Source organism: Chiroxiphia lanceolata, chromosome 3, assembly GCF_009829145.1.
Source record: "Chiroxiphia lanceolata isolate bChiLan1 chromosome 3, bChiLan1.pri, whole genome shotgun sequence".
Classification (NCBI taxonomy): domain Eukaryota; kingdom Metazoa; phylum Chordata; class Aves; order Passeriformes; family Pipridae; genus Chiroxiphia; species Chiroxiphia lanceolata.
This window is the reverse complement of record NC_045639.1, coordinates 30970576-30984781: the sequence shown is the minus strand read 5'-3', so window position 1 is coordinate 30984781 and position 14206 is coordinate 30970576. Positions and strand designations below refer to the sequence as shown.

The 14206-nt window shown below is 37.3% G+C and overlaps 1 protein-coding gene across 3 annotated transcripts in view; it reads left to right on the top strand.

The window, feature by feature from the left end:
• The window catches only part of ZFAND3 (zinc finger AN1-type containing 3), a 136978-nt gene that overhangs the window by 103696 nt on the left and 19076 nt on the right, over positions 1-14206 (top strand). For all 3 annotated transcript variants that reach the window (XM_032684448.1, XM_032684446.1, XM_032684447.1), the window contains one exon: positions 9459-9629. In XM_032684448.1, coding sequence (XP_032540339.1) covers positions 9459-9629 — 171 coding nt within the window. The remainder of the gene's footprint in view (positions 1-9458; positions 9630-14206) is intronic.

Below are 14206 nucleotides of genomic sequence, written 5' to 3'. Positions count from 1 at the left end.
GAGTTGGGATGGTCAGTGCAAGGCAAAGAAATGGGAGAACAGTCCGTGCAGCAGGATTCTCCATGGCCATGGGTGTGGTAAGTGACCTGTGCTTTGGTAAATGAGGCTCTCCTGTCCTGAAAAAATATGTGCTGCTGCCCTCAGCACTTTCTTACCACACTTTTCTATGGTCTGATAGGTATTTTTCAGTCTGATTGGTGAAATTGTTGCCAAATACAAAATTGTACGTTTTCAAGATCATTGTCTTATAGAATTCAGATATTACCATCTTTTTACTAGAGTCTTAGGGAATTATGACAAAGGATTTGTCCTCAAGTTCATTGAAAGAGTAAATATTTTATCCTTTATGTATATTTTGCTTAAAATGAAGCAACTTTATCTTCAATATTTTTTAGTGATTTCAAAACTGTCAGGTTCTCAGTGATCAGTTAAGTGACCTTTGACAATAGTTACTATCAAAGAATGTACATATATTCAGCAGCCCTGAATTCCTTGTTTCATGGCCACAGACAGCTGGAATAGCTTTAAATAAACCACATCTCCATTAATTTGAAGGGCAAAAAAATTAGGGTTACATGTCTTGCTTTTCCCACCTACAGCCTATTGGAACAGAATGGGGGGAGCTTAGGGTTTGCTTTAGTTTTGATTGGGTTTGTCCAATAGCAAGACAGTATGGAGGATGTCGCAAAGAATAGTTGAGATCATTAAGTTTTAAAAACCTGACTCCTGTCAGGCTGAAGAATTGAATTGATTTTACCTCAGCAGTCAACACCCTGATGTCGTCTATACAGATCAAGCAGCTTCCTTACTGTATGATTTAGCAAATGAGACACAGATTTTTATAATTTTTAATTTGTTATTTTATTGCACTGGAGAATTTTTTTTAAGAAGTTCAGCATTAAATAACTGGCCTGAAATATATTTGAAACAAATAGCCACTTATATTTACTTTTAAAATTATTTTTTTTTACTATGTTAAAATAAATGTAGTCTGCAGGATGCTAATCCGTGATCCTATTCTTGCTGTACTTTTTGATATGAGGGCAGAGCCCCAAAGATTTCATCTGACTCTTGGTAAAGGTCTTTATTCTCACTAATTATTTCAGTGAGCATCAGACAGCTTCTAAGAACAAGTTTTCAGTAGTTTCATTTAGATTCTAATTTTCACAAGTGCCTTAAAACTATATGAAGGTAATTTTAGAGTCTCTTGGAAGTATTCTTTAGTCTGTTGAGCATACATGGGGGAAAGTGTATCTTCCTGCAAAGTGAGGAACTTGTTTGCATGACCGTTGAGTGAACATACAAGTTACTTCTTTTGCCTGTTCCTGTTCCAAGTCGTTTTGCATAACATGAACTTCAGGGAATAACTAATGAGTGCAACATCTTGGGGCAAAAGAGCGTTGAAAAAGAGCTGGATGTAAGATACAAGACAGTGCACGTACTGTTGCATCCTCCCAGTTTCACTGGTCTGTTCTACCTCTCCCTTTATGTAGACCTAGTCTTTGGTTCAGGTGAATGTGGAAGCTTCCCAAACACCTCTTTTCCAAATAGTAAGAACTGCTCACTAAAAAATCCAGCGTAGACAGCAGTCAGGTGTACAGGAATTGTCTTCTATGCCAGGATTTGTTGTTTTCCCCCCACAAAAATTGCTAGAAAAAGTAACACAAAATATAAGCTGATTTTTAAGCTTTATTTAAAATAACGGAATCAAAACCAAGTGTACTTTGAAGATAGATTAACTGTACGTTTCAGAATCTACTCACAATGGATTCAGTAATATTTTTATCAAAATATAAAAGCTCCTATGTTTTTTTCCTTGACATTAATCAGTTACAGTCCTTGGAACTGTGGTCTCTCATTGCAAGATTTCTGTTGCTAATGGCATCACTGAGGTTTTGCAGTTAATGACAGATCAGTTTTTTGAAAGATAAATATTGAAAATATGTATTTTTTTTCACTGCTAGCAGACAAGGATTTTTTACAATTCCTCTTCTGAATCTCTGTCTTAGCCTTGGAAAACCCTCATTACACCAATGCGGGGAAGGGTCTACTAAGGAAAACTCAGTGTATGAAAGAAAAGTAACAGAGCAACTGTTTTCTATGTAGAACTGGTTTTAGGCTATTAGTTTGAAGAATTACCTTCCTAAATACTGTATACCATCTGATTGATGAGGATATAGCTGGAGTATACCACTAGGATTTGGAGGCAGAGCAGCACTGCTTATTTATGCACTCTGGAGCTGACTAGCAAATATGCAATATTTATAGCATTATCTATTCTCGTTAATCCAATATTAGAGAATTTCACAAAGCATAAGAGAACTCTCATTAAAGTCAGCAAAACCAAAACTATAATATTGCTGAATGCTTTTGAATTTCATTTTATCAGAACCAGTGTGAGCTTATTTGTATGTATTTCTACATACGTATTCATATATATAATATGCATGTACTACTACATGCTGTGGAATAGCCAGGATGTTTATTATTTGCCTTCATAACTTTTAATTATGTATATTCCCGTGTTACAGCTTTTTTCTTCCTTCTTGTGTCCATTCTTCCATTTAGCTATCTGTGTGTGTGCATTATCCCTTCACTTAATAATCCTATTCTGATTATTCAAGCCACTTATGATGTCATTTGTTCTTCAGCTTTAACTGTCACCAGAATCTGCCTTTGTCCCTGTCCTAACCCTAACCCTGTGCTGCTAAAATACATAATTTCATAATGAGAAAAGAAGTTCAAATTGACACCCATAAAATATTTTTTTGAAAACCATTGCTTTGGCCTTTTTTCCTTTTCTGGCCCTTTTTCCTCTTCTGGCCTGTTTTCCTCTTCTGGCCTTTTCAAGGGTCATTCTTGGTAATAGTCTGAATACGAAGGGCTTGATATGCTGTTTGTTAGCTATTAAAAAAATTACAGCAACAACCTAAACCAGCTTCCCTTAACATCCTTAGAATAGTAACAGGCTTCTACCCTGCATCAGTTGGCCCCAGTAATCAAGACAACAGGAATTCAGTCTCATGCCTGCACACACCAGCAGCACCGTCTGTGTATGATTTTGCTGTCAGCAGCTGTTTTAAAACATGTTCCAGGTGCTCTGCAGGACTGTCCAACCTGTTCTCTCTTCACAAGCTCTGTTGTTGTGGGCTCTTTTGCCCATTGGTGTTAGTCAGGCAAGGAACCCCATTCAACTAGTTATCTAAACAAACAAAATCCTTCTTTCAGTGAGCAGCAATAGAAGTGGCCATTGCCTTAGGAAAAGTGTTAACTAATTGAAATGCCCTCAGTTAATCCATCAAAGGAACTGTACGTTACAGGAGGCTGAATACATTTAAATATGTGCTTATTTGAATCAGTTTGGTATATGAGTAAAATTGGTTGAGAAATAAATGAATATTTCTATTAACTAAAGACATGCTGACATCAGAGAGTATGGGGGGAGTAATTCAAAAACTTAACCATAAAACAGGTGTAGTATAGGATCCTAAATATGAAATGAAAACTAATTAGCTTTTTGCTTAATTTAACAATTATGAATTTTATTGAGAAGAAAAGATAATAGGCATTTTCACACTTTTTCTAATTATAACTTAGCTAAAATGCATGCAGGAGCCTATGTAGTTCACTATTTGTCATACAGTTTTCAACATCAACAAGATTAGTCTCTTCTGTTTCATTAGAGATGGTAGTTAGTAGCCTCATTAGGTAACACTGCGGTATAGTATACTTCCCTTTTGACAAATGATAATACTGACAATACAGGTTTAGAGGAAAACTAAAAATGTGAAAGATAGGAAGGAATTAGTATCTGATTTTTAAATTTTGTTTTCCAGTCCATGAATCTCAGAATTACAGAAAGGCTGAGAGTGGTAGTGACCTCTGGAGACTGGTCCAACCTCCTTGCTCAGAGCAGAATCCCCTAGAGCAGGCTGGGGGCCATGTCCAGTTGGGTTTGGAGTACCTTTGAGAATGGAGCCTGCACAAACCCACCTGGGCAACCTGTGCCAGTGTCCGGTCTCCCCTGCAGTAGAAAAGTGTTCTCTTATGTGCAAGTGGAATGTTACCAAAACTGTATGTATGGTTATGCTCCCACACTTTCCTGCTTTCCTGAAATCATATGCCAGCATTAATACACACTCACTCACATATATGCATATATCTATATATATCTATATATTTCCTCTTTCCTAGAAACACGTGTCATGTATGCCAGTTCTCCTTTTGTAGAAATGAAGCCATTCACTGAGCTCAAAAATACTGCTTACACTCAAAGCAATACATGATAAGTCCCTCCTTTTTCTTTTTTTTTTCTTTTCTATTTTTTATTGTTCATTGAATAAAATCCAACACTTCAAGTTATTGTCTATAACAGAATCTTTTTTTGTTAATCTGTATTTTAAAGGAGGAGGGTGAATTTTTTTCTGTGAGAGTTTGAAGCGCATCAGTAATGTTTTGCATTTGGAACATCTTGCAGCAATTCTTTCAATTATGTATCTCAAACAGCTAGGCTGAAAGTTGTGTGGGGTTTTTATTGGTTGTTTTTACTCATTAGAGCTGGAAACAGCTACTGTTGCATGGTTGTGGTGATGGATGAGAAATAATAACTTACGTAATGCAACTTGTGGGGGTTATTTATAGTCTCCAGTGTGATTTCATGGAGAGCCTCCTGAGGCAAAGCAGCGACTGATGGGATGTGAGTTCTGTAGAGACTATTCCTATGTGGTCTCTCTATTCCACACTGTTTAGGGACATTGAGTTTTAGTGAAGTTGCTTTTAAACTCTGTGGAGGAGAAATAATAAATTGTTGAAATGGTGATGCTAAGGGCACTGTGATGATACTAGAAAAGATTGTGTGGTTAGATATTACCAAAGGGTTTATGTAAGATTTTTTGAGACATCTGTCTGGAGTGTTTTAAGAAAAACTTAGGTGAATTCACAAAAGAAATAAATTTCTTGTGAGCATGAGTACTTCTGAAGAAGAGCACAGCTTTGAGATGCAGTCATGATTGTGTGAGATGTTCATTTCAATGTAAATACCAGAGTTTCAGAATAACTTTTTCCACAGCACTATACAGCAACAGGGAGGGACTGAAGTGGTCACAGTTGTCAAACTTGGCTCATAAGGTGTTAATCTTGAATTTCTGTCTCTTCTTTAATAGTCAACAAGCAAACAGGTTTTAGAGCAACTATGTTAATTTTAGGTTCATTTGAAGTAGAGGAGGTGATTTTAAATGATGATTCTGGTAAATGTGATAGGAAAGATTTGTAAATTTCCTCTAGATGAAATTTCTAATGCATAGTCGACATGCCAGGGAATTAAGTAATCCCTCATCTAAGAATGGAATAATGAAGGGGAAAAAAAATCAAGTAGAAACTGGCAACAAGCTATTGCTGAAACAGTAGTTAATCCCTGTTTCATAGTTATTGTCTGTTACTGTGTAAGTTTCTTTAGGGACAGAGTTTTTAACACCTCAAGCTTCTTTTAAAATAGTTTCAGAGGAGATGGCAGGCTTCATTAAATATTGCTCTTTCTCGTGTTTGCACAGACAGCTGAGATCATAAATGCCAGTCTGTCAGTGTGATGGGTTCTTTATGAAAAGAAAAAAACCCTGAGTGCCTCAAAAGCTGTCGTGAAACCAGAGATTAAACAGATTCATCTTCTTGAAGCAAGCAGCAACAGAGGAGGGATCCTCTTTCTCTCACTGTTTTCCAATCTCTTCCATCCTTCCTCCTTCCCCGTTACATTTTCTCAGCCCAGGTCTCTGTTGGACCTAGAGCATCTCACCCTCCCCAAAAAATGGCATGAAAGAGAGTGGAATTCAGCTCAGACGCCATTTATTTGAAAAATTTTGAAGGGAGAACATGAGTAATGAAGATGAGAACAGTGAGGAACAAATACGAGTTTCTGTCCATGACATAAGAGTTTTAAGAACACTGCTCTGCTTGTCAATTCCAGACAAGCCTCCAGTTTGTCTTCCTCAGCTGAATTACTTTGTTCTCTCATTTCAAATGGGTGTTTTAAAGAGTCACCACAATTAGATGAATCTCCATCATCAGATATCGATTAGAAGAATCCTAATTTTTTAACTCTGAAATAAAACTGCAGTGAGAGAGTTTCAGTGGCAGTTACTCTGCTGAGCAGTTTCTTTGTGAAATTTGGAGATCTCTCATCTTTATTGTTTTTCTTCATTTTTGCAGAGAAGTTTAATGATTTTTGACATCTGCAGGTAAAAGGAGAGCATTCTTTTTTTCTCTTAGACTGGGTGTTTGTTGGGTTAGGTATAATGCTAAATGGATGTGGAAAATGTTTCTTAAAAGCAAAGGCAGAAGCAATTATTGTTGCACTAACCATCCTTCTGAGGAAAGCCACTGTCAGTCACTGGCTGAGAGAATCCTCTTCTCTATAGCCCTTTTTGATTGTTTAAAGGTTCACGCTGGGAATTTACTCTTGATCCAGGGAAGTTCAGCACTTCAGCCTGTTCATAGAGGGTTTTTTCTGCTGCAGTCCAGGTAGTAAGGCTGTGTATGGCAATTTCCTTTTGCTATCAGATCTCTGAACTTTATTGTTGAAAGATTCCAGGTGCTGGAAGATTTGTGTTGTGTATTGCTTGTGTCAGTATGGTGGAAGGCAACGTGATCTGGAAGAAATGCACACTAGACTGAGCCTAAAAGTTCCAGATTTCTGATCCGTGCTTTCTCCTTGCTGATTGTACTTGCCTATGAGAAGATGTAAGCACCTGTGCTGTTGATCTTGTTTGTAATGAGGATGAGCTGGGGCTCATGTGTTCAAGGCATGGTGCAGTCCAGGAGAGTCAAACTAAGTTTACCTCAGTATTAAAAGTGTTTTAATTTATGGCAGAAACATACGCATTTTAAAAAATGAGATAGCTAAATTTTCACTCCTGTGATATTAACCAACTTATGCTAATATTCAGTTAGCCATTACCAATTAACAGGAAGTGTATAATTAAATATTTTAATTCGTAGGACTACTAGCCTGTCTTGGGGTAGCTATTTTTCTCTTTAAGACACATGGTTTCATTAACTGATTAGACACTATTTGACTCATACCATGAATCCCTTATTTGGATTTTGTTACAAGCAGACCACTATGGTTTCCATCGGCTTAATTCAGAATGCCAGATTTGCTTCTGAGAACTACCAGAATGGTGTATGTTTCCAGAAGTAAAGATGTGGGAGGTAACCGTTCAAATAAACTACAAAACATGTTTGCCATCTTTGGCAACAAGGTGGCTGGAACATGTTTTTATTGAACACTTGAGTCATCCAGGTTAGAGTACACAAGCTGCCTTTTAAAGGGGGCATCCTTCACTCAAGGCTAACCTGGTCTTCTAGGCACTCTGAAAACAAGTGTCTGTGTGATAGGACTGTTGGCCTTGGAGCATGAGACAGGATCTCTGTTCAGTGTCAGGCACTCTGTTCAGAGGATCTTTCCCTCGGATCATCTTCTGCAGAGATTTAAGACAGGACTAGTTGTTCCATAACTATATTAATTCATGATGCACTATTTTCTTTTTCTTGTCAAGGCTCCTGCACAGTCAAGCATGCAAAGGTGGAGTATGTTATGTACTGAATGTCAGTTTAGACCTAATATAGGTATTTTGTGAGGTGTAAGTTTTAATCTATGCCACTGCTCAAAAAGGCATCTGTCTTGAGACACATATCAGATAAAATCATTGCAGCTTAATAAAAACTTATCACCTGTATACTGTGCAGAAAGCAGTTCACTCTACTATGAAATGTGAGATACAGAGACTTTGTACTTATTGTGAAGCCAGGCACATTTTCAGCATATCTTAAGAGCAATATGACAGAAATAAAGTAGGCTCCAGTGAGGCAAATTGTGTATTTGTAATGGTGTAACATTGGAGTCCAGCAACTGGAAAAACACTGTGACACAAGGGCTGAAACACAGGTAGGAAATGTGGCTTAGTCTGTATCGCATGTGAGTATCCAGGGAAAGTTAACAGAGCATACCCAAGGGAGAAGCTAGCAGGTATTTCTAGTCTTACTTCCTTAAGGTGTTTGCTCCAGGAAAGTCACGATGTTGAGAAGCAGGGGATCAGGTAATATAGCTGATATATCAAGAATACGGACAGTTACCTTTTCCTGCCTGATCCAGAATAGCTACACAAAGTAGACATAAGCACTGGAATCTTAAAATAATGGTACAAACATGTTCAATAGGTTACCATCCTACCAAAAAGATGTAGTTACCCTGTTATTTGTTGGATTAATGTCCTTTCAAAATGGATTTAACTGAACTAATTTTTTTTCCTTGATCACCATCGTGCACTAGAATGCTGACCAATTGCAATAATGGCTTTCAGCAGCACTACAAAAAATTATATCATTTGTAGTATAGTTGGAATTAAATTTGTTTACAGTTCCTATTACAAAGAAACACAGCACTGATTCTACTGTGCACAGGTTTGGGGAGGGAAAATGTCTTATCTAACCTGTCCTGATTTGGATTGCAGAGCAGCAGATCCACTGAAATCTTCTGCCTTTGACATGCCATAAAAACAAGGCTTGAGCATCCCATGTTCCAGTCAGTAATGTGCATTTCATGTGCTACTCTAGAACCCTGGTCAAGATACTCTCCATTGTAAAACAAACAAACAAACAAACAAAACCCAAAAAAACCCACAAACAGACAAAAGGAGGCACTGCACTACCTGAAGTGAGACTGTCCTGAACCTCTAACTTCTTAAGGCTTTCTACACACTATTTTCTTATAATCTGGAATTTATAAAGTTATTAATGCAAATAGTATTCTAATTCTTTCAAAATGGCTAAGCATTTGGAATTTATAGGAGGTATATACAGGTCATGCTTATTTAGTTTGGGTTTATATTGTTAGTGTATACTAATTTACATTTAAATTGTTAGCCATGTGGAAAGAGAGGGAAGCACAGTATGGTGCTTTCATGTACCGCCTTCAGTCATAAGAGTTATATTTTACATGCTGTGCCTTAAAAATCTCCCTTCTACCCAGGGAGGAAATAGGTTGAACCTGTGTGCACTTGTTTTTCATCAGCAGCATCCTTCAGTTAGTTTGTATGGGGAGAATGAAGAAGGCACACAGGAAAAGCTAAATGAGATGACAGATGAAGCCTGCAATTGTTTAGGATGGTGTGTGCTCTACATGTATCTCTACATGACCCAGCCTTGGCTGGAAGGAAGCTAATCACTTCATTTTATATTTGGTATTGACAGCAGGAGGGGTTCTTATAGGGAACAAAGATAATTTGTCCTTTACTTGATGCTCACTTTTGTTGTTAAGAAAACATGTGTATGCAGTAGGATGGGAAGAATCACACTGCTTGGTCGTGATCCCAACTGAAAGCAATATACCTTCAGTCTACCCAAAGGGATGCCTCAGCAAGGAAGTTCTAATATTTTTCCTAAAATATTTGTTGTGAATACAACAGATTCACAGTCGGAGAGTGAGGCTTCTCCTGTGAAACGACCACGGCTACTGGATGACAGTAATGACAGGCCTGAAGAAACCAGTCGATCCAAACAGAAGAGTAGACGTCGATGCTTCCAGTGCCAAACAAAACTGGAACTAGTACAGCAGGAACTGGGATCATGTCGCTGTGGTGAGTACTGTTTGTCAGTAGTGTCTGGCTTTCTAATGCAGCTGTGCTCAGATCCATATCAGAGGTGGAAATACAGAGAACACTTGCATTTTTTGTCTTTCAGAGATACTTTAAACAGAACCTGTAGCTTCCACTGGTAGCAAAAAGTTATAATTAGTTGCTGTCTAATTTCCCCTTTAAAATTTTGGCCTTGATATACTGCCTTGTGTCAAGAGATCTCAGATGTTAATGACTTTAGCTTCATAAATCCCTGTAAGATGGGAGAGCATCACAGCTACTTGACAAGAGAAGAAACACATCAGGAAGTATAAAAAGATCAGAAGGTTTTTACAGGGTGTAAAGGAACATAGGTCAGCATCTGCATTCTGCATGTTACATTATTATTAAAAACCTTAAACCTAAAATCTTCTAACTGAAAGTATTTTCATTCTCATGTTAGTTAGTTCTTGCTGAGGGAAAACTTGTTGTTCATGATACACTTAAAATCATCTAGCTTGGCTTTACCAAAGTTGATGACACTGTTCAGGCAGTTGAATTGAGGACAATACTCCCATGCAGAAATCTAATTTGCAGTTTCATATTAAATGCAAATAATCTTTCTGAAACAATAATTAATGTGACTAGGTTCCAGAGATGTTCTCTCCTTCATGAGTTATGTTCATAACTGTGAACTGTGAAGTGTGCTCATTAGACCCAGGGATGATGCACGTGGTAGTTTTACCTGCTAATTATTTTTTCATATAATCATGTGTTGAAAGCTTGCATTGTGCTCTCTGACAATGCTTGTATCGATACATTTGGAGAAGTTTGTTTTAGTTACTCCACTGTGTCTCAGCAGGGGGATAATTTCCAGAGGATTTGCATAGCCAATAAGTGCAATTAACATTGCTCCTGTAAAATATAAAATATTGTGTTAAAAACATTTTCTGTATAGAAGGCATGTCCTCCTGAGCACCGGTGTAGAGAGGAAGGGTTGGATAAGCTAGTTACAAAGACCCAGTTATTGAATACTGAATACCCAAAACCAAGTGAAGAGAAGCAATAGAAAGCTGCAAAGATTTTGTTCTCTTCTTCAGCATCTGTCTGTCTTCAGCCTGTAGAGATTACTGCTGTGTAGTGCTCTTTTGGACATGAGATAGGCCTTGTTTCAGATACTGGAGCACTGCCTAGCATCCGTTATCTCTGATACCACCAAACATGAAATCAAAAGCTTGTAATATTGAAATTCTTGTTACGGAAATCGTGTCAGGATACTTTGAAGTATCTGGTAACAGTCTTATGAAACTGAAGAGTTTCAGAGCTATCAGTGACACAGTTTGGTATGACTCTTCCTGCTCAGCATGACAGAGGCAGGAGTTTCTGCTCTTGTTCTGCTCCTGTCATATTTAGAATGACTGAGGCTGCTCACAGGTACCTGACTGAAATAGAAGAATCCTCCCTAATATTGGGAGCAAGACAGTAAAAAGCTTTGGGGAGTATTGGAGAAAAGATTGCTTAGCCATTATGCTATATCAATAATCTTTCCTGCATTCTGCAATATTGGAGCTGTGTAAGAGCAATGAAGTTGAAAGCAACTCTTAAGAAGTCCTTCTATCAATCAGTAGTGTTTTTAAAATTATAAAATAAGACCTGCCTTTTTTTTTCTTGTAAACTGGATTATAGATATATCTGGTTGGTTCCTCTCAGGTTTTCTTGAAGTGGTTCCATAATTCAATACTGTTACAATATAAATGTTGTAGGAATTATTCTTTAAATTGTTTCTACTGGATATGTATAGCTTTACGGAAATATTTCTGTTAAAGTTCATAAAATGTCTAAATAAAACATGAACATAAAAAAAAATTCTGGGTCCCTCAGCAATAAGTGACAAAATTAAAATCTGCATTCATATATTACATCCTATATAGTTTAAAGTTTGTATTACAAACATTTCTATTCCACACATTTAATGAGAGAAGTAGAAGGCAGGAGTCTATTACAACAGAGCTGAAAAAAACTAGAGATCTTTGGTTTATCTGTGCAGTTATAAGGTTTCATTAACACTCTATGCAGTAAGTGTGTGTTATTTATAATGAAATGCTCTCGTGATGTGAATGTAGGCATACACTGTGCTACTTACTTTTAATAGTCATATTAATAAGAAGCAAACAAAACTCTGCCTCTGAGCAACACAGGTCATATCAGCTTCACATCACCTGACTGTTGATATCAGCACGTGGCTGTTGTCATTTTAAAGAAACCGTTCTCAGCAACTTGCCCTGCTATCTGTAAAATTAGATTGCTTTAGGTCATGAGTGACAAAACAGATGAAAAACCCTGGGGAGAAGGTGATGGGAAATGGAACAGAATAAATATGTTACATTCTCATTCGTTTAAAATATTTCTTAGATCCATATGTGATCGGGTTATCCTTTTTTGTCAAAACGTGAAGCACAGGTTATGATGCTTGTTCATGGAGGTGGTGAGATATAATCAACCGGTGTAAAATAAGCACATACGTTCTTCAAAAGTAGTGGTCAAGGTAGAACATCGTTTGATCTGCACTTTGAACTGCTGCTGTTAAATTCTTGTCATCTTAATCCTTAACTGAAGCAATGCGAAAAAAATGTAGGGAAAAACTCAACTTGAAACATTAAAAAAAATTCTGATAGTCAGAATTAATGGAAAGACAGACATCATCTTCAGAATGACAAATATATGTGTTTGCTTGGATTTAAAGAAAAAGGATTTACCACATACAAATGCTCCAAAGCTGTATCTGAAACACTGTTGTTAAAATCCAAATTAACACCACGGAACAGCAATTTTATTGTTTGCTGTTACACCTCTTCTTGTCCTAATGTTAAAAGTACTGGAAATCATCTCCTTTTTTGATGATGTGTTCTGGTAACTCTTCCAGTGAGATTTTTAGTGAGACATAGTGGAAAGGAAAGTGTGTACATACATACAGGACAATGTTTTAATGTAGACATGCTTGCAAATTTTGATCCACCTACTGGGAGACAGCTTTTTTGAAAAGGGAACAGAGAGAGTGGGCTGCTGCTTTACACCAATTCAGAAATTTTTGAGAGACTGTTATATTGGCTTTACTGTCTCCTGTAAGACCTGTCCAGAGAGAGGTGATGCTGCTGAGATTGTTCCCTTGACAGTACATGGAATTTTAGACAGATTTGACAGAGCTGCAGGGCTTTGCTGTGAAGAAAAACAACTCACTACTGAGAAGGGAGTTCCAGCAATTCAAACACAACATTTTTCAGATATAGAAAGATTTGTTTGTTTTCATACATGCAGACTCTCAAGATCTTTTTTCATTCTTCTTCCGCTCTGTTCAAGTTATTAACTGCTGACATGAAATTCACATCTCATAAATAATGCTTAAGAGCCATTGCTATATAAATTGAATGTGTTATGAATTGTGATGGGCCTTTTTGTAGCATACTATGCCTGGAGCAGGAAGAACAGAGGATGTCATTTTCATTAATTTCTAATGAGGTGCCAATTAAAGCTAAGGAAGGAACTCAGAAGGGAAGAGTCACAGAGTTCCCCTGAATCCTGTACCCTGGGGCTGTCAAATGAGTGTGCTGCCAAGCCTCCTCTGAAAGTTCCATTAAATTACAAACTCATCCAAAGCACACACAGACAAATTCAGCTTCTCTTTGATCTTCAAAAGAGCAATTTGTAAGACGAGTTCTGAGCCTTTTCACACAGCAAACTGGGAGAAGTGATAGGAATTGTTAATTGCTGATGCACTTTGCAAGCTTCAGTGAAAAAGAGAAATTTTTAAATTAATTCTCATTTTGTGCCTCTAACTGGATAACCTTTATATCAACACTACTAGCAGAAAATCAGCTTTCTGTGAAACATTTCTAGGTGACAGTACAGTAGGCATGTTCTCCAGACAGCAATGTTCTCTAGTTTGGGGTGGATGGACCTTTCAATAGTTTAGTGTGTTACGATAGATAATGATTGTATTGAAATAAGGTGTTTATTTAATATTAGATGTAGGAGGCAGTTTTATCATCAAAGAATTGCAGGAATTTTGTTCTTCAAGTTGCACTCCATTACAGTATTTCTGTAAGCAGTCCAAAATCAATTGCCTGTGATCCTTGATCTGAAAATTAGGTTGGTGTCTCAGTGGGGTGATAACTGGGGTGGTTACCACAGACTTGCTTCAAAACTAGGGGCAGGGAATTTGTGAGTGAAATATGACACAGAGTTCTGGAAATGTATTTTGGAAAAAGGCAGGTTGTTAATTTGCAAATTGCTAGGCCTGTTCTTAATTACTTGACCAGATGTACATTGCTATTAAATAAAGTTGTGTACAGTTTTAAAAGACACTGAGCTGTGAACTTTTAATCCAGAGAAATTATTTGCACAGAAAGCATAGCTTAATTTTATGGCAGAGTCTTAGTATTTTACAGCAAAAGGTGGTTCTGGTACCACTTGCTGTGTAAAGCCAACACACAGAAGTCTGCAGTGGTCTTTCTGTTAGAATTGCATGGGAGATACAAAGATATTCTAGATGCTCAGTAAAGGAATTTCACATCTGTCATGTTAGATCCACTTCTAGTCAGCAG